The sequence below is a fragment of the Zychaea mexicana genome, assembly GCF_025766255.1.
Source record: "Zychaea mexicana strain RSA 1403 chromosome Unknown BDB00scaffold_51, whole genome shotgun sequence".
In the NCBI taxonomy this organism is placed as follows: domain Eukaryota; kingdom Fungi; phylum Mucoromycota; class Mucoromycetes; order Mucorales; family Lichtheimiaceae; genus Zychaea; species Zychaea mexicana.
In genome coordinates, this window is record NW_026516714.1 from 33,156 (window position 1) to 56,320 (window position 23,165).

The 23,165-nt window shown below is 42.8% G+C and overlaps 6 protein-coding genes across 6 annotated transcripts; 5 read left to right on the plus strand and 1 right to left on the minus strand.

Annotated features, from left to right (window-relative positions):
* Positions 1-1,574: 1,574 nt before the first annotated feature.
* Positions 1,575-3,601, plus strand: BDB00DRAFT_766018 (general substrate transporter; the record flags this gene model as incomplete). The annotated part of the gene is made up of 6 exons (XM_053119558.1): positions 1,575-1,769; positions 1,886-2,056; positions 2,121-2,203; positions 2,282-3,103; positions 3,175-3,383; positions 3,468-3,601. The coding sequence occupies 6 exons, from the start codon at positions 1,575-1,577 to the stop codon at positions 3,599-3,601; spliced, it is 1,614 nt and encodes a 537-aa protein (XP_052978302.1).
* A 443-nt stretch (positions 3,602-4,044) lies between these two features.
* On the plus strand, positions 4,045-6,117 carry BDB00DRAFT_829902 (uncharacterized protein). The gene is made up of 2 exons (XM_053123987.1): positions 4,045-4,473; positions 4,609-6,117. The coding sequence occupies exons 1-2, from the start codon at positions 4,071-4,073 to the stop codon at positions 5,958-5,960; spliced, it is 1,755 nt and encodes a 584-aa protein (XP_052978303.1). The 5' UTR covers positions 4,045-4,070; the 3' UTR covers positions 5,961-6,117.
* A 1,696-nt stretch (positions 6,118-7,813) lies between these two features.
* Positions 7,814-10,417, plus strand: BDB00DRAFT_929947 (uncharacterized protein). Its single transcript, XM_053128988.1, has 2 exons — positions 7,814-9,055; positions 9,140-10,417. Exons 1-2 carry the CDS (start codon positions 7,970-7,972, stop codon positions 10,100-10,102), a joined length of 2,049 nt encoding a protein of 682 aa, XP_052978304.1. The 5' UTR covers positions 7,814-7,969; the 3' UTR covers positions 10,103-10,417.
* Positions 10,418-14,188: 3,771 nt separating this feature from the next.
* BDB00DRAFT_829928 (uncharacterized protein) lies at positions 14,189-14,717 on the plus strand (the record flags this gene model as incomplete). The annotated part of the gene is given in 2 exon segments (XM_053123988.1): positions 14,189-14,271; positions 14,283-14,717. A coding segment is annotated over 1 exon segment (254 nt), but the record flags the coding sequence as incomplete, so codon positions are not given.
* A 287-nt stretch (positions 14,718-15,004) lies between these two features.
* On the plus strand, positions 15,005-15,778 carry BDB00DRAFT_873692 (uncharacterized protein; the record flags this gene model as incomplete). Its single annotated transcript, XM_053127126.1, has 3 exons — positions 15,005-15,252; positions 15,349-15,392; positions 15,462-15,778. 3 exons carry the CDS (start codon positions 15,005-15,007, stop codon positions 15,776-15,778), a joined length of 609 nt encoding a protein of 202 aa, XP_052978306.1.
* Positions 15,779-19,935: 4,157 nt separating this feature from the next.
* Positions 19,936-20,288, minus strand: BDB00DRAFT_829949 (uncharacterized protein; the record flags this gene model as incomplete). Its single annotated transcript, XM_053123989.1, has 1 exon — positions 19,936-20,288. A coding segment is annotated over exon 1 (166 nt), but the record flags the coding sequence as incomplete, so codon positions are not given.
* Positions 20,289-23,165: the final 2,877 nt, after the last annotated feature.

Consider the following 23,165-nt stretch of genomic DNA (forward strand, 5'->3'; position numbering starts at 1 on the left):
CTGAGAGAATGACGGATATAACATCATAGCCCAACCACAATCAGTTCGTATCTTCAATTTTCATCCAATTAGTGCCAAGCACTCGGATTTATTGACAAGTTATCGGGCAGTTCCCAGCGCTGAGGCTACCGTACAAACTCTTCCGCCCCCGCCCTCAGCTCGCCAAGGCAGTGTATAGCTGTATATGCATACTTTAGAGAGCAGTGTGGAGTGGTGAAAAGGGGATTGCGGAGAGGAGTTATTAGCTGATCCCAAGCTAAGACCTGGGGAAACTATTCCCGAAACATATCTTTGAGCTCATCCGGGTGTGCTTTATAAGCATATAAACTTTTTGATCAATAGTCCCCGCACTACGGCTTTACAAGTTAAAAAAAAAGTGTTTTTCCATTCACATGAGAAACATTCTCCTCCTCATTTGTTAATGATATCGGTCGAAAGCGACCCTGAACTATGGTAAGCTCCAATTCGCCGAATGCCGCGGGCTTGCAGAATAGCGCGGGACAAAAGCAGCGACCCTGAAATCGAAAATGATGGTTTCTCATTCGATACGGTAAAAATTTTAATTCTGCTAGCTCAAAAACGTTTACTAGGCCTGTAAAGAAAAGATATTTGTTTGGAAAAGTTGACAGCAGCAATTGAAAATTCTAAACTAGTAGCAAACACAAAGCTATTATTGCTTGCTTTGTCTTGGTGCATATAAGATGCAGATAACAAGGCTCAGTATGCACCATGCACATAGCTAGCAGACATCTTACAGCGCTCGCTTTATGTTACGTGTCAACCTTCTTCCGGGTTGCACAGGGCGGTCGATGGAGCTGGGAAGAGGCGGGGTAATGTGCGGAACAAGAAAAAAGACCCAAATATGACGATATGACGCTGGGTAAGGTGCTGATGATGCTGTTGACGTTGACGGGTGTGTGTGGGGCGCGCTCAATTATGTCGGAACTTGTGTATAAAGATAGCACTTTTGTGGGGAGCAAAGAGAGAAAACCAGGGTAAACATAAACGGATGCACGGTCATTATCTCTTTTATGGGATCATATGCAGTTTGCTACCTGATGTAGCCATCATACAGCACTGCAAACAACAGCAACCTGCACGCCACCTGTGCATACTTATCTATGCGATACTATCTTTACAGCTTTTTCCCTATTTTCCAGCTTCCCGCCTGTTTCAGTGCGTTTCAGAGTGGTCCCGAATTCCTATTATTTTGCCTTTATTTGGTCATAAACGCGAGGAAACACTGGGAGCAAGATAGTACATCCGCTCTTTCGCACTTGCGGGGACCTTCCGTTCGCCCTTCTTTGGGGGGAGGGGAGGTCTGAGGGAGTACACCATGTTGCAGTTGACTCTCCTACGTTGCGCTACATATAACACTTACAGCTGGCGGGGTAGACATGTTGGTGGTATAGGGGGGGGGGAGGTGCAGTGATATTAATATGAGAAGAAATTGAATATAAAAAGGAAGCCTGCATCTATTTACCCACTGAAAGTTCACCTCCCTTTTTTTCTTTGTTTTTATCTTTTTTACCACTACCTTTTACTACAACATAGAGAGAATAAAGAAAAAAACAATGCAAGACAGTAAACACGATATACATACAGGAGTAGACGATAACGCTGTCGTTATACAACAACGTAAAGGTTCTTCCGGTATCAAAGGCATCATTGAAAATCCCTATGTCTTTGCAGTCGCCTTATTTGCATCACTTGGTGGCGTCTTGTTCGGTTACGATCAAGGTGTCATTTCTGGTGTACAAGAAATGGAGGTACGTAGCACCATCATGGCGATCCTTTCAATACTTGCTACTAGATGAAGAAGACACATATATAAATATACCATAAATGGATAAATTGTGCTCATATGGGACGCATGCTTTCATAGACATTTATGGCCAGATTTCCCATGGATTCGACCACAAACGGTTTGGTAGTGTCCATTCTGGAACTTGGTGCCTGGGTTGGCGCTTGGATTGTCGGTTACTTTGCGGACAAGATTTCTCGAAAATATTCCATCGTTTTGTTCAGCGTTGTTTTTCTTTTGGGCAGCTCTATCGTAAGTATTTGGTATCTGATTCATTATCCGTCTCTTTTCGTCTACTAAACTCTTCTTTTTCTAGCAAGGAGGTGCTCAAAACGTTGGCTATATGTTCGGCGGCCGGTTTGTCACTGGTATGGCAGTCGGTGCCCTTAGTATGCTTGTGTAAGTTTCCATCAAAAAGCATGATAACGGACAAAAGTTTTAGCCAGACATCTAATTTTTAATCACTCGTTCATGTAGCCCACTTTACCAATCCGAAATCGCACCACCTGAAATCCGTGGCTCGCTCGTATCTTTGCAGCAACAAGCCGTGACATTCGGTATCCTCATTTCTTTCTGGATTGACTATGGTACGCAATTCATTTCCAACGAAGCGCAATGGCGCGTGCCCTTGTGCTTGCAAATTGCTATTGGTGTTATCCTCGGTGTCGGCATCCTGTTTTTCCCCTTCTCGCCTCGTTGGTTAGCCTCTGTCGGTCGCGACGAAGAGTCATTGCGTGTGCTTGCCAAACTGCGCCGTGTTCCTGTTGACGACCCACTTGCGATTGCCGAATGGCGTGAAATCAAGGCTACGGTCGAGTTTGATCGCCGTGTGCAAGCTGAAATGTATCCTGATCTTGTGCAACAAGGGACCCGTACTGCTGCTATCAAGGTCAACTTGCTGGGCTATGTTGAACTGTTTCGCAAGGGCATGTTCAACCGTTTGTTCATTGCTTGCGCCATCATGTTCTTCCAACAGTTCGTTGGTGTCAATGCCTTGATTTATTATGCTCCCAAAATTTTCCAGTCCGTTGGCTTGACCGGCGATACTGTCTCTCTTTTGGCTACTGGTGTCGTTGGTATCATCAACTTTGTCTTGACCGTTCCTACCGTTCTTTTCCTTGACAGCTTTGGACGTAAGCCCATGTTGTTGGCCGCCTCGGCTTTCATGACCTGTTGCATGATTATCATTGCTGTTATCGTTGGCATGTTCTCGGATGATTGGGAAAACCACACCAAGGAAGGCTGGGTTGCCGTCGTTTTCGTGTACATCTTTATCGCCAACTTTGCTTATTCGTGGGGGTAAGTTTCTCTTTTCCTTTCATCGTAAATTTTGTTATTTTGTATTGAATACTTACCCGGTCATCTTCCAGTCCAATTGGCTGGGTCTATGGATCTGAAATCTTTCCTCTTCGTGCTCGTGCCAAGGCCATGTCTATCAGTACTTCGGCAAACTGGATGTGCAACTTCATCATTGGCTTGATCACTCCACCTATGCTTGACAGCATTGGCTATGGTACCTACGTGTTCTTTGGCTGCTTCTGCTTTATCTCGTTCTTCTTTGTCTTGTTCTTGGTACCTGGTAAGCTGCTGACCATGATAATCTGCTTATTGAACTTCCTTTGTCTCGATTTACTAATAACCATTTTTGTCTTCGAACTACTAGAAACTAAGGGCCGTACGCTTGAAGAAATGGACGCCATCTTTGGTGGCAATTCCGCTGCACACGATGCCGAACTAATGGCTCAGGTTCAACAGGACGTTGCTGCTGAACCTATCCCTGGTGTCAGCAAGGTTTAAATCGTCTATATTAATATTTATTATGTAATTATGTATAAACTAGATTCACTTTTTCTTTGTATCTCCACCTCCCGCCTTTTTTTCCTCTTTTCATCGTGTTGTGCATGACATTTGTGTGCAGGGCATACAAACACGCACCCTTGAACACGCATTGCACAAAATGTGTTGTATAGAAGTTTCTCTTTTATTTGTGTTATATATATACCTCTGCTGTTTTTTTGTTAATAGATCTATAATCAAGTGTTTCTTTAATCAAATGCATCACGTATCTTGTTTGTTGAGGGTGCATATGACTGACAAAGCAGAAAATATCCGATGATGGCGTCACCTGTGCTCATGAGATCTGCAGTGTAGTAAGCGCCTATTACGATTGCGTCTGCAAATGCACACATCTAAGCTCGTACTTCTGAAGACTTTGAGGGTTTTTTCCTTTATACTTTTCTCTTCCTCCGATTTGACAATAAACTTTATGCCGTTAGCAACTGCACATAGACATCCTCCACCAACAATAATATCAGGCTCTTCTCATCAACAGCAGAGGCCCACTGTGGATTTCATGGTGCGGAGCCCGTACGAAATCATGTGCTCCATAATAAGTCAATTAGATGAAGCAACCATGGCACGATGTTTGGATGTCTGTCATATCTGGCGCTACAAGCTATTGAACTGCGCAGACTTGTGGGATAACATTACTATCGATGACCAGCAAAACACACCGGAAATGCATAAGATCCTTCATCTGCTTCCAGCTATGTCCAGACATATAAAAAAGCTACGTATCACTGCTTTGCCCGAAAGTGTCAAGCAACACCTCGAATTGATTGGAGCCAATAATTTTTCCAGCCTGCGATCGTTGACTTTTTCCTATAGCGGTAAGCATAAACAGAAACAATATACTGTATAAAGCAACAGTCAAAAACCATCGTTGTATTAATAGTAATAAAACTTCTCTTTCCCCTCTCCTCTACGCCATAATTCTTGAACTCGTTTGAAAATTGGAGTGCCAGATGATGGGCCATTTCTCGACTTGACCGAAATATTATACACTGCTCTACCTCACATTGCACACACTTTAACCAGGCTGGACCTGAACTCGCGGTCGTTCATGCATGTTTCTATCGGACGTATATTGTCGACTTGCCGAAAGCTCAATGTTATAAAACTCAACGTCCTTTCACTCAACTACAACGACGAGGAATGGTCCGTTTTTTCTATTCCTGGCAACAACAGCAACGTTGCAGCTTCATTATCAAGGATCGATATTTTCTCGCGCAATCCAGTACCATTATCGACCTTTAAACCGATCTTTCACCACGCACCGCATCTTCGACATTTAAAACTAGAATGCTTATTTCTTGATGGGGGCGATATCTTGTCAGTGCTTGGAAACGATTGTCCCGAACTGGTGGAGATACAGACAGGATATCTAAATCTTCCACGTGATACCCCCACCACCTCGTCAACCGCGGCAACGGCTACGACAGCGGTCAGCGATATCAACAGAAAGAAGAGCAATGGAGCACTTGAATGCTTAGTGCTAAGCGAATTACGTTCGGCAAAGCCATTGACCCATCGACTAGCCAAGAGTGGTGACAGTCTACAAAAACTGGCGCTCACTATGGACCCTGTTGGTAGTCATGACAGTACGTTAGCTGATTGGCGACCACTCTCATCGATCCCAATGCACAAACTGACACAACTCTATGTATGCAACGGACCTCGGACGTTTTATGAACACCTTCCTGCCATTCTACGTTGCTGCCCGTCACTACGATGGTTAGAGATACAAAGCTATCGGGTACGAAACGATCGGTATGATGGATTAGACGCGGTTATGAGGGATCATCTGTTCGACGCAATCGCGGGTTTAAGCAAACTAGAGACATTACACTTGCATGGGCTTGATATTCGCGGTCGAGGCTTTAAACGGTTGTTAGAGCATTACCACTATTGTTCCGCCATGTTGATGACGCGCCATGAGCAAGATCAATCTGTCCCTTCAAACATTCTTGGGCTACTCGGTGATCTACAAGTCCAACGGTGCGATGGCTTTACAGGATCAGTTTTGCGAGACATTGCAACGATCCAAAGTTTGCATACACTATCTATAGGCTGCTCGGCCAGTCAGCCAGTACAAGCATCGGATGTAACTGCATTTGCACATTCGAGCGCAGAAAATTTATCTTTGCTATCAACTCTAGAACTCGGTGGATTGCCACTGACGTTTGAGGCTGCTCATCGTATTGCCGCTTGCAAGAACCTGGAGAAGCTTACATTGGAAGCTATAGGAGGACTTACACTGGGACACAGCCAGCTTTTAAGAAAGCGCATACGTACTGTATATATTAATGGTTATTGAATTGAAGTTTTGTGTTATAATCTTCAGATGTTTATGCAGTGCTTACCTTATTAAAACGGGACTAAGATGAGAATCTTCCCCATTTTGGAGCTCTTTAGAAGTCAGGCGATTGTTTTATCTTTTGCCAGCAATTTGATTCAATCAAATGTCAGTTTTCAGAACCATACAAAGCAAATGACAAGCTTCAACACCAGATACCGCAAGGGCTTCAATTCAAACAATTTCAAACAATTCAGAGCAACAATTAGAAGAGAGCAATTACCACTTTAGCATGAATACCAACGACGAAAAAAGCAAGCGAATTCGACGCTAGAAGACGCGCTGCTACTGATACAAACGCACCGACAAGATAAAGTCAGCGTCCCTATTGCTCGATATCCGTACGACATCGTATGCATTATCGTCAGTCGACTTGATCAAGAGACAGCGATACGATGTTGGGACACCTGTAGAACTTAAAGGAATATCTTTCTGGACTGTGCTGACGTATGGAGAACTCTCATTATCGACAACGACGATGTTGATATAAATCAGGGATTAACACAAAATGTTACGCCTAGTAACATTCGACCAGCTACATCATTAAATTTTCGGTTGGCCGAAAGTTGCAATGCCCTTCAACCGATGTTTCTAGAAACGGATGACGATGGCGGCCCGTACGGCGGTAGTGTGGAGGACTGGTGACCTGTCTCGTCATTCATCATGTAAAAATCATTTTTCTTGAGCTTGTGATACGGGTATCAAGCGCTTTTAAGAACGTCTCCCAATAATCCTGCGATGAATTAGAGTCTTGAACGGCTGTCTGTGACTCGTTGAAACGATGATGAAGATGCAGCTCAGAGCAGCAAATATAGCGGCATCGCCAGATCCATTGTTGGATATTTATCGTTGTTACTATACCTTGAGTTGCGTGGCATGACTCTTACACATAAGCAGCAAAGAGTATCGCTCAGTGGAAGCGTCTCAGAGGACTGAGGCTAAGAAATAAGCAAGAAGTCGGTAATTCATCCATGGACCTGTTACGGTGCGGATAAACTTTGTATGTGTCAATGATATGTAGGATCAATAGCATAACTAACAATGTCATGTATAATAGTAAACGGTTCTTGCAATAAAGGAAAACATTGTGTGTCTGATTTTCAATTTTATAAAAATATACCTTGTTTTTCCTCTATGCTATGTAAAGTATCACATCCTCCAATGTTAAGATTAATGCCATCGCTCTACTAAACTCAAATTGCAACTATAAACAGTACGTTGTAAATCATACATCATATATCATTCGAACTATTGTATAGAGAGCAGAGCAGGCAACCAAACTGACGACAGAAGGCGACATATTAAATTTAGCTTTTAGTTTATTTATTTGTGACCACGTGAGCAGTGTGTATGTGTACAACACCAACCTGTTTTGGCTTGAAATATTGTAATGACAACAATTTTGCACCGTATCGAATCTATATGACAAGTAACGACAACGATGCGGGCGTATAAAAAATCATGTAAGATCATCAAAAAACAAAAATACATGTAGCAAACCTGATTAATTGTCAAGAGCCGCGGCGAGCGTAAAACCACCATAATTTAGTTCTTTTTCCCGCAACTATCATGTAATCCACAGAACTCTCCATTCATTTGGCCGAGTAACAAAAAGGCCAAGTCGACAGGCACAAGGTCCATATGACCGCGAGGAAATGTCATAAGGGCATGCTATAAAGAACCAAATGGCAGCAATACTCGGTGTCCTTAAACCACATTCTTTATCGACCACAAGTGTGGTATTCATTTGAATCTATAATTACACTTTCGCACAGAGGCACGAGCGCGGGCGAATTAAGGGGGGGGGGGTGCCCATTTTGGCTGAGCTCTTTAAACCAACATTTGGTGCTACCCACTCGAAACCAAAATATTCTCTTAGCCCCCTCGTTTTTAGTTTCGATTTTTTTCCTTTTCTTTCTTTCTTTTCTTACACGCGCCAAACCTTTCACGCTTTATACCACTTTTGCACTATGGCATCACCATCTTCAATACCCGTCAAACCCGACCCTGATGCACAACAAGACCAAGACGACTTGTTAATGTCGTACTTGAATGCCGATTGTCTTGCCGCTCCTACTGACAGCAACTGGAATGTCGACGATCCACCTTCACCACCTTACTCGACTTCGTCGTCATCTGACAATGCTTCCCAACACGCCCATCAATCAATGGACATGGCATTTGATACTACAGCACAGCAGCAACAACAAGTACAAGTACCTCCTCCTCCACCACCACAGTTGTTCAACGCGTTTGGTACAACCTGGTTACCACACCCATCTTTCTTACCAGCTGCACCGCTCGAATTCTTTCAATCATTTGTTCCTCCTGCGTATTTACAACAACAACAACAGCAGCAGCAGCAGCAGCCATTAGTGGATTCTTCCACTCGTTCATCGTACTCTTCGTCTTCTTCGTTGTCGTCGTCATCATCAGATAATGAGCAGCCAAAAAAGAAACGAGGTCGCAAGAAGCGTGTCGACTCACAGCCTCCTGCATCCATCGCTCCGGCGCCCCTGAGACCATTAGCCGCACGGGTCAATAAAAATATCAAGCCCAATCCAGCCACCACTGAACCGGTAGCGACAGCACCACCAAGTGTTACTCCTTCTACACCCCAACAACAACAACAGCCATCATCGTCGCCCTCATCACCACCACCTCCATCACAGCCAACAACACAACAAAAACAACAGAGCCAACCTGTAGCAATCAAAGTTGAGCCACAAGAAAACTCACAAGACTCACAAAAGGCAGCAGCCATTGCTAAGCGACAGGAACGGCTGATCAAAAACCGAGCAGCTGCATTGTTGTCAAGGAAACGAAAACGGGAGCATTTGAATGCGTTGGAAGAGGAAAAGCAGGCCTTGTCAGTCGAGAACGATCAATTGAAAACCAAAGTCGCGGCGCTGGAAGCCCAAGTGGATACGTTGGAAAAGGAGAACCATGATTTATGGCGACGGTTGGGCAATAACATGCATTCACCTGCAACAACTGCTTTACAGAGTCATAATAACAACAAGCTCAACAACCGAGCAACCGGTGTCGTGTTTATGGTAAATACACACATCTTGGATGATTTTTTTCACATACACAAGGGAAAAGAAAAACTTATCAAAACTGTTACACACGTATCTTAGATAATCTTGTTCTCGTTCGCATTGTTTTCATTGCCAGCACGAACGGTAAATCAACTGACAGTGGGTGGCCATGCCGGACCATTATCATTGGACGGCGCTTATATTCAGCAGCAGCAGCAACGACAAGAAGTGTTGGAACGAGCAACACTCGACGCAGCGCCGAAACAAGGACCACAGCAGGGAAAGGCGGCAGAAGCAAAGACCACGGACCTCGTTCTCATGGATCCTGTACGACCGCAGACATTACAAACGTGGATCAAGGACAGACTCAGTCGCACCAGCAACGAAGAAAATGAAGAAATGATGGCGACGGGTGATCTTGTGCGCTGGTCGCAAAAGACTTCTGCTGCTTCTGCTGGTTCAGCATCTTCCCCTGCGACTGCTGCCGCTCCCCAGATTTATTTGTATTCCTCTGAATTCTCCCAGGTCGCACCAATCCCTCAGAATAATGACACCAGTACGTCTGCTGCTGCTGCTGCTGCTGTTAACATGGATACAACCGACGACGACGATGATGACCTCAGCGACAGACTAAGCGGAATCCAGTACCAGCAACAGCAGTACCAATACAATCCCGTGCTGTCGTTTATATCACCACTTTATCATGATGCCGACCAAGAGACGGTGGCTATGATGACCAACGAGACGACACACCAACAACAACAGCAAAAGTACTTGCAGATTGATGTCCAAGTCCTTGGCTCCCGCGTGATCGATGGCCAATTGCTGTCACTCGACCAATGTCCTTTTGCCACATCGCTTCTCCACACCATCAAGGATGATCTGCTGAACCCGGTCACTCATGGAGCAGCAGCAGCAGCAACAAACGATGGCTCTACTGTTGCGTCAAATGACGATGGTGCTCTTGCTGGACGTTCAACCACAAACGATCGTAGAGTTAAAAAGGATATGCGTCGGAAACTTGTCGGTGAGAAGCGCAGAATTTCCCGGGTTGCAGTGTAACACTTGCTCATTCCCCCATCTCCCTCTTCTGTTCTCACAAATATATAGTTTGTTCATTTTTCTTTACCTTTTCCTTTAATTCATTCACGTTTGTTGTCGTGCATTACAAAAAGTTAGTATATAAACTGTGTTGTAAAATTTAAAAAAATGGAGTAGCGTCTTTCACTGCATCTGTTATTTCATACGGATGGTAATAAGATGATGACTACACAGGCGAGTGTGTGAGTTTATATCAGCGTTTTATTTCCGGTGCCACCAAGGATTTTGAAGGCTCTTGTACAGAAAAGGAGAGAGTTCCCAAATATGGCATTTTATCCGCTAGGCCTGTTCTTATATAAACTACATCATAATGAATTAGCAAACGTCTCTGTATCGCAAAGACCTCTACAGTAGTACTGGGTTCCCGAGAATAGCTATCATAGTTTTCGCTTACTGCCACTGTACTTGTGTGTTTTGCAGTGGGTTTCCTTGTCACTATCAACCCTTGCCTTGTAGAAACATTTCAATGTCTCGCCTCCATCCAACCAGTTCCAGCAGTTCTTGTCCATGAATATGATAATAACAATAACATAAGATTGCAGCACGCATATTCACCTAAGAACACAGGAGTTATCTTATAATTAACACTTCAAATCAAAAGACTGCTTTACTAAACATAAAAACATATCGTATCATCCGACGGTGATGCCTTGACAGAAAAGTCGCGTTGTTAATATTACCTTGCAAGTAAATGTCGTGGATTTTTGAAGATGGACGTGGTATCTCATCCATTATAAGTCGTGTAAGCGTTTCTGTGATAACATTAGATTATACGGACACTGCAACTTTTACACTAGCGTATGTATGAAAACGCACAAAATGACGGATAATCCATAATCAAGATGCAACATCTTTATTGTGCAACGATAGGAATAACAAGGATTTTGTTTTTCATTCTGCTACAGATATATATATATATATATATATGTACTATACAAACCAGTGAAACATAATAGCATCATAGAGTATGATATGTTTTGTAATAGATGTCTCTACTGTATCGCTTAAAAGAAGCACTTTATTATCTCCGTTCCGCAGATGGCTAGCAAAGCAGTACTATACCTCGCCAAAACTAAATCCTGTCCGTTACAATAATAACTAGAGCGGCAAGTACCATTATTGGCAATCACGTCCACTCAGGATCATGACCTTTAGTGTTATCTCTCAATTCAGGTACAGATACATTAGCAATTAAAAAGTATAGAACATCCAACAAATAAACAATTCAAAATAAGCGGTGGTGGAGAAGAAGAAGATAGTCCCATATACATCCAAGCTCATCAATTGGAAACTCTAAACCCGAAACCTTAATAAACCCGGACCAGCACTTGCGCATTCGACTAACCTGCTCGCTCACTGGTGTTCGCTGCCCCGCCCCACAACCCGTTGCGAGCTACTCGCTTTTCTTTTCAACTTATTGGGTAACTTAATTTAACACGATGTCCTATATTTATCAGTAACGTAGCTGCTTAATATCATGACAATGGAGTAAGATCTGTTGGATCGCTTGAACACCAGCATTTGCATCTGTGTCTTTTATAAGCAAGAAGCCTGCATAACAGCGAAAATGCTGCTGTTTCCTTTGTTTCACAAATATCCAACTCCACAACTACAAGCTTCAACGAGGACGTATTGATGCTGATGTTCTCTTCAGTTTTCATGTTTAATCCTCTGGGCAATCCAGCGTCTCTTACACAGAAAATACACAGGCCGGTCTTTTTATTCCATAGCGTTTCCTTGGGAAAAGGATGATGCTGGTGATGTATGCGTGCGCATTTTTGTTTATGGGGATGTTTGTATCGAGACACATCACTATAGCATCAGCAGAAATTGTAAAGATCACATACCGATTATTTTTGTCTAAGCTTAGATAGTCTGCTGGATCTAAGCCTGGATCTGTGCAAAGATGATATGAGCAGGATGATAGATTGCCTGTTTTTTTTGTCGTGAGACATGGATTCCAAAGTGGCTGTTCAGTGTAATGGGATGATACATACATCTTTATACGGATGCACCAACGTCATAATCAAATAATTAGCGCTAGATACCGTCTTTGTTTTAATGGTGCTGTGTATCTCTTATTTTCTTTACCACGATAAAAAAAAAGTACCGACTGGCATAAAATATATTCATACGAGTTCCTCTGTACGTGCAATGGCGTTGCTAATATCAGAAAACGCCGGTTTTGACACTGATTGGAATGACTACTAGGAATTGTGTAAAACTTGCGTTGTATAGTCGTTCGTTCGTCAAAGTTTTTATATGTGTTCGAGTGCTGTGGGTACGATTGCCGCCTTGGTTTTGTTACACTGGTATGATAAAAACGCGTGGCCGACACTCTGTATATATTATATCATTACAGGCGTGTTGATCTGCTCATTGTCATCCAGAGAAATCGTTGTATGCAAACATTCGTGAGAAGCACACGGTGTCAGAGATATCAATAGAATGGTATGCTGAGTTGTCAGAGGTGCTTGTACGATCGATGGCTGGGAGCGTTCGTGATATTCATGCTTTTGTTTGGTGAAGAGGATAAAAAGTAGAGATGTGCTGTTCTTTTTCAGCAGCACAGTCACTCAAAGACAGCACGATCATCATGGTTCAGTATAGTCTTTGTCATATTCATATGTCGTTGTTCGACTATCCACAGATATACGCTGGTAATCCGAGTTATAAAATAAAGATCCTTCTGTATTTAATTCTTTTACTAGTGCTCTCACACAATCCGTCGTATCAGTTATCCGACAAAAGAACTGCCGTGCACAGCACATCTTCTAACCCGCTCAAACAGTATTTTTCCGTTTTCAAAATTGATAGTCTTTATTTAAGAATTCCATCCTTCTAGTCCAACACTGTTGCCTTCAGCAAAGAAAGACCGGCACTCTGAATCCCTCATCCACCATAGCCATCCACCACCAGCATGCCCACCACAATTAAACTAACTCTTGACCACTAACCTGGATCCTCACACGTAACAATGATACAAAGACGTTCTTACGCTGTAGTATCTACATTATAAACCACAGCCTCAAATTAGATTATGGCTCAAGCTGATCCAGCAATACACAAACACCAAAAAGTAAAGTACCTTATCACACCAACAGCATCTTGATATGGCTACACGGTCAACGGCCTTGCACCTGTTCTATAAACAAACAGAATAATCTGCCCATCCAAATTCCTCTGCCACCGTCGCCAATACCCACAATGACCGCCGTCAACGATCGCGCGTTTACATGCACTCGTTCATCCTATTAAACATTCTTGCTTTTTAGGAAAACGATCCACAAGTTCTAACCAGCTAAAATAAAGGAAGATCTTAAATTAGAAAAACTTACCATGTGGATCATAACTTCGGCAAGCACGGCAGGAGCTCACAACGGAAACGCATGTGTCCGAACAAAAGCAAATTTCATCCATGGAGAGCAACAGCAAACCACACAGTCTCAGCCTTGATCTTGAAAAATTTAAAACGGAGGATGAAGGTATACAGCTTGAGCATACACAGGAAAGCTACGAGAAGAACAGGTCGTCCAGTGAAGCGGCAGAGCAGCATCCATGCACAGCATCTTTGATACGCACGGGAAAACCGTAGACAAGTCCGTTCAGCAAAGGAGCCTTGGAAACAAAGACGCCAAGTAGAGCCACAATGCGTCCGGCAGAGTTCAAGACACCCAAGGAAAAAAATTCGTCTGTACAATGAGTAGAATATCCAACACGTTCACGATCTTAGGTGGCAAGAGAATTGCGAGATGGAGCAAGTTAAGGTATACAACAGCCAAAAAACCAGAGTGAGCGCGAATATGTATTGCAGGTAACAGAGCAACATGGGCGCCGGCATTGCTGAGATTCATATACGAGAGCAGAATAGCGTCACTACAGATGGCAGCCAGCACGATTGACGGTAGTGACAGGAAAAAGCAACGTTCTGTTGACGGCAAGGACACAGCAGCTGTAGCAAGTGAAGGTGGCAAAGACGTGTAATGTTCGACTGGCGTAAAGCGAGATGGAGCAAGCGTGAGCAGACGGTAATGAAGGACGTCGAAAGAGCAATAGTAAGCAGCAAAAGAACTTTAGTAAAAAAAAGGCAAAGTATAAAGTAAAGTGGGAAAAAGAGAGAAGAAAAGAAAAGCAAAACAACAGCAGTACCCCTTGCTTCAGGTATTTATATTGTCCTGGTGCCCCGAGCCAGCAGAGCAATGGACCACTGGAAAAAGTGCTTTCCCACATGCAGTGGTGACCATGACAACCGCCCTTTTCATGCTTTCTTTCCTTACTGCTTGTGCTACGCTCTTCCTTTTCCATTCCTCCTTTTCCTTTTCGCTACTTCTTGTTTACGCTTTCACGCCGTCACTCCACTCGGCTAGTTCTTTCTTTTTTACTTGTGCTACGTTCTTTCCTTTTCGTTTCTGCGGTTCCCTTTCCGCCACCGCGGTTTCCTTTTCGTCATTCATCCAAACGGGTTTGTCATTGTCACTTTGCTTTACCCTGCTTAATAATGCCTGACATGGGTTTCTACGAAGGTCATTTAAAAGCATCGATCATGCACGTCCTCCGAAAAGACACAAGAGCAGTGCGCGCTATGAGCATTCGCAACGGATTATCTGTGAAAAATCCTGTAAACCCGATTTACAGGTCTTTTTACATTTCTGTCTTCGCACCGGTCCCTGTAAAATTATCATCTGTGAAGCTCCTGTAAAACCCCCCTTCTCTTTCAAAAAGAATTCCCAAACAGTATGAACACCAACAACGACAACAGCAATCCCATGTCTACGATTACGTTCACTTCTCCCCCCAAAACCACCCTCTCCTCAAGCCGAATCGCTACTGCTGCCTCCCCTGTCGCAACTGCCGACCAAAAAAATGACGAAAGGTGCTTGGTGGCGCAATGACGAGGATCTGCTCTTGGTCCAAGCCTATCTTCTCGTCAACAAGAATGAAAAAGTTGGCATCAACCAAGATTACAAACCGTTTTGGCAACGCGTTCTTAAAGAGTTTGAAAAAGGCGGCAATGACAAGAACCGCACCCCCGAAGGTCGTTGGGAAATCATCAGCGCGCAAATCGCGAGATATGCAGCGGCCGTGGCCTTTATCGAGAGGGCCATCAAAAAGTAGCGATTCCGATGATGACAAGGTAGTCTTTTGCATAATAATATGCATATAACAGATTCGAGAAGTTCCTTTCTTTCTGAAAGTCCATATAATAGGAACAGCGCATCATCGAAAAGTACAACAGCAAAGCTGAAGCACGGTATAAGCCATTCAAGATGGCTCATTGCTGGCCTCTGCTGAAGGATGGGCAAAAATATAAGTTCATCAGCGACAAGGACAACGAGGTCACCGTGGATGGCGAGAAGGATGTGCAACAAGAAAGCCAAGGCTTTGAAGAGACGACACGCCGAAGATGACGATCTCGAGAGCCTGGCTGGTGAACAGTTGAAGCTCGCCTGTCTAGAGGTCGTCGAGGAAGAAAAGAGAAGGAGACTTTTGGAAGAAATGCTGGAGGAGGCGCAAAAGGCGAATGAAGAGGCGCGACTGGTAAGAGAAGAAGCCATCATGAGCAAGGATTTGGACTCTCTTAGTCCTGCTCAAAATGGTACTACGAGAAGAAGCAATAGGAGATCGTTGATCGAATGAAAAAAGAAGAGATGGAGAAGAATGTGGTGCAGGAAGGAGAGCTCGGAGACGGTTTGGAGGAAGAGAGAGATCGTTAACGAGGTCGTCGAAAGAATTTGGTGCATGGATACCCTCCGATTCTTCATGTGGTATCAAATCAAAACCATCAAAACCATCAACGCCACATGTCTCCTCGCGAGTATTCAAATTCGCGACATCAAGCTCATCAGATAGTAGCCTTTCAGCTTCTTCTGCAGTCTCTCTATTATTCTTTTCCTCTTCTGTCTCTACATCGAGCAATCCTTTGTGACCCCATCAATTTTTGATTTTTCCTTGTGAGACTAACTCCCAAGCATCTCTGGCCCATTGCATGGCAGTAAGCTGCTCTACATCATAGAGTTTGCCGACTGGAACTTCCGATATTTTAATTCGCTTCAGGGTGTTGCATGGCCCTGCAGTACCTTGCTGCAGTGGCTCCGTCCATCAATAAGGCCAGAATATTAACGTTTGTTGTTGGCTTCAGTTTTATTGTTTCTGAACTTACCGATACTGTTTTTTAGAATTGGCGACGTTACTGTCTTTGTTTGATTTATCGAACTTGTTTGTTTCTGCTGGGGTCATTCTTATTATAGATAATGCGAACGTTAATACCATTTGAAGCGGAATAGGGATAGCAATCGGAGCACATTATCGAACAATTGTTGTGATCTAGTTGACTGAGAGCAAACAGCGGAAGGCTGTCATTCATTCCTGCGCAATCTTGGAATATACGGCGGATTCGAATTTCATCAGTGCATCCGCATATCCGGATCGGGTGCGCATGGCCCTAATATCCGATCTGATGCGATACGTATAGAACGCTAGTAAAATCTTGAGGGAAATAACAGCAGTCATTAAAGCCGGAACAAAGAATGAGTGTTATCAGCCTTGTTGGATACAACAAGTAGACTGCCACGCTAGTTAGAATAACCTTTTTCTTAACGCCAGTATAATGAGAAGATATAGGTCTTTTCGTTTGTGTGAAGGCGGAAGGAGGGATAAAAAAGTAGGACAGGAGGAAAAAGTAAGCACGTCGTGCTGCTAATACATGGAACCTGTCTGTGAGTCACATAAACCGACGTACATAACAAGGCGATTTGTGTACTAGCACGTTTTTTCCTGAAGCAAAAAAGTATACAGTGGTCCCCCAACATAGCAAATCGGCAAAAGTGTTGAAGCAGTGGAAAAACAGTAGAAGCGAAATTGTTTTGGAAGGATGTATAAACACAAACAAGAGAATTTTCCAGAAAAGCACCGGAAAAGGAAAATGTTCAATATCTTTGCGGATTTTCTTGTGGTTTTAAAAAAAAATGAGGTTGGATAAGTTACTAAGATGAAAATGAAGTACAAGAAGAGCAGAGCAAAGTTGACTTAGGAAGTTTGGAAAGTTGAGTGGAGGCACTAAGTGAAAAGAATTGGGGGGGGGGGATGGCGGTATAGGCGGTGATCAGGGCAAAGCGTGTATGGCAAACAAAAGAGATAGTGTTTATAGCGAGGGCTATGAAGAAAGGCAACGGGAGCTTTTATTTCGAGAGCGTGAATGTGTATGATGAAGAGCTGACAGGGCGATAAGAGGATATGTAGCATGTAGCGGAAATAATACAGGAACGAGATCAGGACACCCGTTAATTTCCAACTTGAAATTCCCAAATGATAATTGTGAAAGTCAACGGATGCTAGGACACAATAGCTGTGTACGGATATTCGTTATCACGACGCATCTTAATGCTACATAGATTACCAACGCTCATGAAGTTGTCACAATATAGGAATCGTAATTCGCATAGCCCATTATCCAATACATTTTCTGGCTGTATTGACTTTTTCCCACATACATAATAATAAAATATACACCAAAAGAAGAGACAATGGGAGACCAAGAAGCTTTTGGTAAAACAGCGACTGCTTGCCACCCAGTAGTATCATTGAAAATCAGAAAAAACGTTATATACAAGGATAGGCATATCTCTGTTACTTATATGTTATGCCTTTGCTTTTAAAAGATTTATTCTATAAAGAACTTGAAGTCATAAGGAGATGGGTGAATGTTTGTTTTCTATTGAAATATTTTATAAATATAAGATCAACGATAACTTGTTCATGAATATCAAAGTAACTTTTTGGAGATGAAGATATTATACCTAGTCTCCCTTCTGAACTACGGCAATTACGCGGCAAGCTATAAGAAAAGTGTTTGCTAGACAAAGCTCTTCGCTGACTCAACCGAAACTAATAATGTGCAGTGCCTAATTTCTTCAAAGCATATATGAAAGAACACTTTGTATTAAAACGCGATTAACCCTGGATGATACATTGAAAGTGAAATAAACGGGGGTTTGAAATTTACCATGTTATTTTTTCCATTCCCAAAAATTTTGTTAACGGATGTGCAATGAAAGGGGGTATACTGTATTGTGATTATAAACAAGTTGGGTGGAAGAAGAGAGCAAAGGCACAATGATTGAGAAATGACATTGATGTCTAGAGGGTTAACAACGTGTACAAGATCATTGGACAGACACAAAGAATTATTATTGTACGAAGAGTGAAATCATATATTTATTCATGGAAAGAAAAGAAGACAACTATGGAAAAACAAAGACTACTAGCAAATAAGGCCAGCAAGCGACATGAACAGACAGAAGCTAGCTAAAGCAGAGGTACCAATGGCGCTTCCATAGTATCGTCAATAGACATAAAAACAGAAGCCCAGCAACAAGCTTATTGACCATTGTAAAGGCGAGCGACAGGGAACTGGCCAGCAACAGCTGTGTGTCCATGACAGCATAGGCACCGTGACAAGCCGATAAGCATGACCACTTATAACATGGCAACAGTAATCAAGTTCTCCGATCAAGGTCAGCGCACCCTAGTCGAAGGTACTGGGTGCAAGTGCAGAACGACATCTACTTTGAATTCACAACGGGTATAGAGAACTTGGTACAGAGTTGGTCCTTGATGTACACAAACTTGTGAGTAACCACTAATTATGTAGCGCTCAAATTTATCTTTAAACCAACTCAACTAATGATGCATATCAATACAAGTCATACTTGAATGGTGACGCGTTAAATGTCATTGCGGCTGAACAGAGCATCGAACCCAAGCAGCAACGTAGTCTGTTTACCTGCGCCATACCGACGACCCTATTGCATGACTGTAATTAGATAGATATGCCAGCTGGAAGATCTGAAAAACGCTGTTGGCATGTAACATGAAGGACCGTGAATCTATTAACAACAGTGAGTGGCCGACTCTTCGTCATTGTGCTATCAATGTCTCAGTGAGCACATCCACAATACGGGGCCCATAAAAGCTTGAACGCACCTTAAATTGGTTGACTACTACAGTACATGGTTGATGACGCCGTTCGGCTTAGGGTGTGTACGGACAGTCGTTTGACGTGATGACAACTGAGCGTCGTATAGAGCGGGTTTTCCACTAATCGAGTGTCAAAAAGATCTGACCCTACGATGGTTGTGAAGGAAGAAAAGAAAATAGTACGAAAGAATGGTGACGAATGTAAAAAGAAAGAGAAACGGAGAACAGAGAAGACATGGTAATTTAGGATGTGAACGCTGAGTCATTATCTCTGATAGATTGCGGCATTTTCATCGAAGCCTAGTGCCCATCTTTCGTAACAAGAACAGTAACATATCATCGGTTATCTATGACACTCGATGTGTGAGCTACGATATTAATTATGACGCGTGACAACAATCGATGCCAAGTATTTACTGTACGTGCACTTGATAAACAAACATCGGCCCCTTCAAACGCCACAAAAAAGATAGTTTGTACTGTGCCACCAGTCAAAAACCTGTCGTCCAGTCTTGCATAAACAGACTGAAACAGTGCGTGATCATAGTGCGACTGCTATTCGAAAAGTCATTTTCTAAAAGAAAAGAGGAAGACAGTATATTTAGTTAAGGTCTCCGTCTATCTAGCAGTGGGGGAAATCGAGACATAGCAGTCAGAATGACATAAACAAACCGTGGTCAACCGCGGAGTTGCCACTGCTCTTCGAAACAAGCCTCTAAAAAAACAAACAAAAGTAAAACACCTCAACCATCAACGTTTCAACATAGTAAACAAAGAACTTCTATTCAAATGTAAACAAAAGCAACATGGATAGATTCATGGCTCACCTTGTTTCATCGGTTGATAAACAGCTGGTGAAAGAAGCGGTTGTTTGTCAAAGCTCGGATGAAGTTCACGGGACCTAGGTCGTGTGCCAAATGCGGAATGGCTTCATATGGGTTTAAATGATTATCAGACATGTTGATAATAAGTCCACCGAAGCCCTCTGATAATAAATACACCGTAGTACTATCAGTAAACCATTAATGTGAAAGAATGTGCGCAATTTATAGTTGGTAAACTGGACAAGAGACACTTGTACAATGAACGGCCATAATCCGATATGCACCGACGACATTCATGTATAGTTTACGTAACTCCTATCACTTAAAGAAACTTGTAGCCGGCGACGGCGATTATAATTCTTTTAAGCTACCATTATTTACAAAGAAAAAGGCGGCTGTTAAAGGTATCAACACCGCTACCTTGTAACAAATTGTATTGTCAACAAAAACAAAAACAAAAAACAAATCTGGAAGTGGCAGGTGGAAAGGAGGCAATGACGGGTAAAAGCGGATAGTGTTAGGAGCGCGTTCCAATAAGAAGTGTAAAAAGAAAAAGCTTATCCCCAGGAAGACCGGTATCACGCGTTCAAGGGCAACAAGCGGTGCGCGTATAAAGAAAACCAACACATTCGATTAGCCAAAAGCCTTAGCCATGGATGAAAGAGTATCTGGAAAGCGTTATTTTATTCTCATGTGCTGTGTGACAAACAACCGGTTCTCTGCTATAGTTTATCAAAAGCTTTTTCATTTCTCACACTCTTTTTATGTTTGAAACCAGCCGGCATAACAGTATAATTTGATCGCCTGTGGTTTTGTATAAAGCGGGTGGCAGTACGCAATTCGCGCATTGTGTACAACAATCTTTCCAGCTGATTGAGTCGCGGTGTCAGCGAAAGTGTATATTATTTCATCTTTGTTGCAGATATAAAATAAGTATTATCAAATGAATACCATCAGTAGAGAATTGAAGGCGCGTGAGATCTGCGTGCATTGCTCGCCCTGCCTAATATGTTTCACCGATTTCATGCAGGGCATGTCCCCGACAGTGTCGCCGCTTGTTTTTAAACAGGCCATAAGGTGCACAGAAGGTTTATAGGGTTTTAGCAGCACGATCACAGAGGAAAGGAATGCAGGTGCCAAAAATGACTGGTATTGCAACAAGAAGCTCACATAAGAAGAAGCCATATTCACTAGAAGTAAGGGCGCAGAAGTTGATGACTGTGCTGTACACGTGATCCAAAGTAAAGTGTATGCCAAGGACAGACTGGTGAAGCTCGGTAACGGTAGAAGGGGGATGGTTTACGGCGCTTCTACACACAAACCTGGGCTAGTGTTGTTGGCTGCTTCATTCTGAATCGACTCCATTGATCCCGGATCTCAGGAACTGATTGAAGTAACTCGTTCGCGCATTGCTCTACTTACATGCCGAGTTTTGTTGCCATCACGGTTCTTGTTGAAAGAGACAAGAGTGGTGATGGAAAAAACCTTTACTTGACTGTCAAATTATTGAAACAACGACACAACCATGGCGCACTGCCTAAGCCTCTCTGCTTCGCTGCTTTTTTTCTGCATGGGATATCATTAAGAGAGAAAAGAGGAGGTTACACATACACCGAGTATCTCCATGTCTCCCGGTTCGTGCCTCGTCTGCATTACACACCCAGGTTTCACCTTGGGACTGAGCTCCGCACCTTTTGCAGGTACCTTTTTTGTGTAGACGATGATTTATTGAAATACCGTTGTTGTCGGTATTTATAATGTCAGAAAAGGGTTGACAAACGCACTATGAAAAAGTACTGATTTCAATGTAATGCGGGCTGCTACACCGTCGGCCAGAAGGTTGATCCTTGAAACACTTGATGCCAATGGAGTTCCATATGTGGAGTATAGTGGCGATGATACAATGAACTCTGGTTTGACCGTGAGCGGGAAGGTGTTGAGAGACCTACTGTAATGTGATCACACGTCAAGACTCATGGTCGACAAGGAAGCGCTTTGCAGGTACCGCTATACTCGCACGGATAAACTGAAGGACCGGATGTGTCATAATCACCTCCTTACAACATAGCAATCGTTGCCATCGTTACTTTACCTCACATGCTGCTGCAGAACCCCCATGCGTAGCTCATATAGCTTTCTCTATGTATTTGTTATCAAAACACACCTCCCCTGGCTAGTAGTACCTCCACCTTCTTGTGCGCCCTCTGAGTGTAAACTTCAATTCACTTCTTGCACGATTAACCATCATCTCCTCGTTAGTGCATACTGATGAGTTGACAGCGAATTTGGCATTATCATAGTAGTCACTAGATCAACTTAGTACTTTGGTGCTTTTGTGTACCCATCGCTGTACCTCTATTAGAGGAATCTCCTATTCTATCTTTCTTCCCTGTGTATTTCGTTTGTCTACTTTTTACACTGTAAAGCGTCAATCAGTAGTATTGGTGCGTATTGTATCTGTTGTTTCGGCCCCAATTCTACCACTGACACAATAAAACAGACGGTTATTCTGAGACAATTATAGTATATACACATCAGTACTTTAAGCGTATGTGAGAGGCGTACGCATAGATTCGTTTCCAAACACTCTGTTTTTCCGCCTTACAATACAATAATGTGAATCTTGGTGTTGTCCCACTCGAACAGTCGTATGTGGTGTTGGCTATTCCTAAATTTCTGTTTTCACATTGGCTTTTGATACGGACACTCTCTTCTATTTTTGATCCTCATCAGGTTACACTCATCCTATAAATATATACTTGTGGGGGTTGTCCGCAAGGATGTTCACTTGTTATTGCTACTACAGATCAGTCGATATATCAACAGAAGAGAACCTTAAAGGGTACATGAAAAAACATTCCTTAATGCTTTTCAAACTTTCTAGGATGTCTCTACACGGATGTGTTTATGCGCAGTAATTTCAATAAAGTATGAAAAGGCTCCTCAATAACAGTATACTTTAATATATATATATATATATATATTATATTAAATCTTCAACTTCTTTCAACCTACGTTTATCACCCTACTACTGTATCCCAACACTATGGAGCAATTGATTGAAACTACTTACACCGAATAAAATATGCACTGTTACAATACGTATACGTCAAGTCCTATTAACTACATACTGTATAAGCACTAGCTATGGTGTGCATGCATTTCGCTAGAATACCTTCGTTGCTAGTTTTTCAAAAGAGAATACAGAGCGCAAACACATTTTT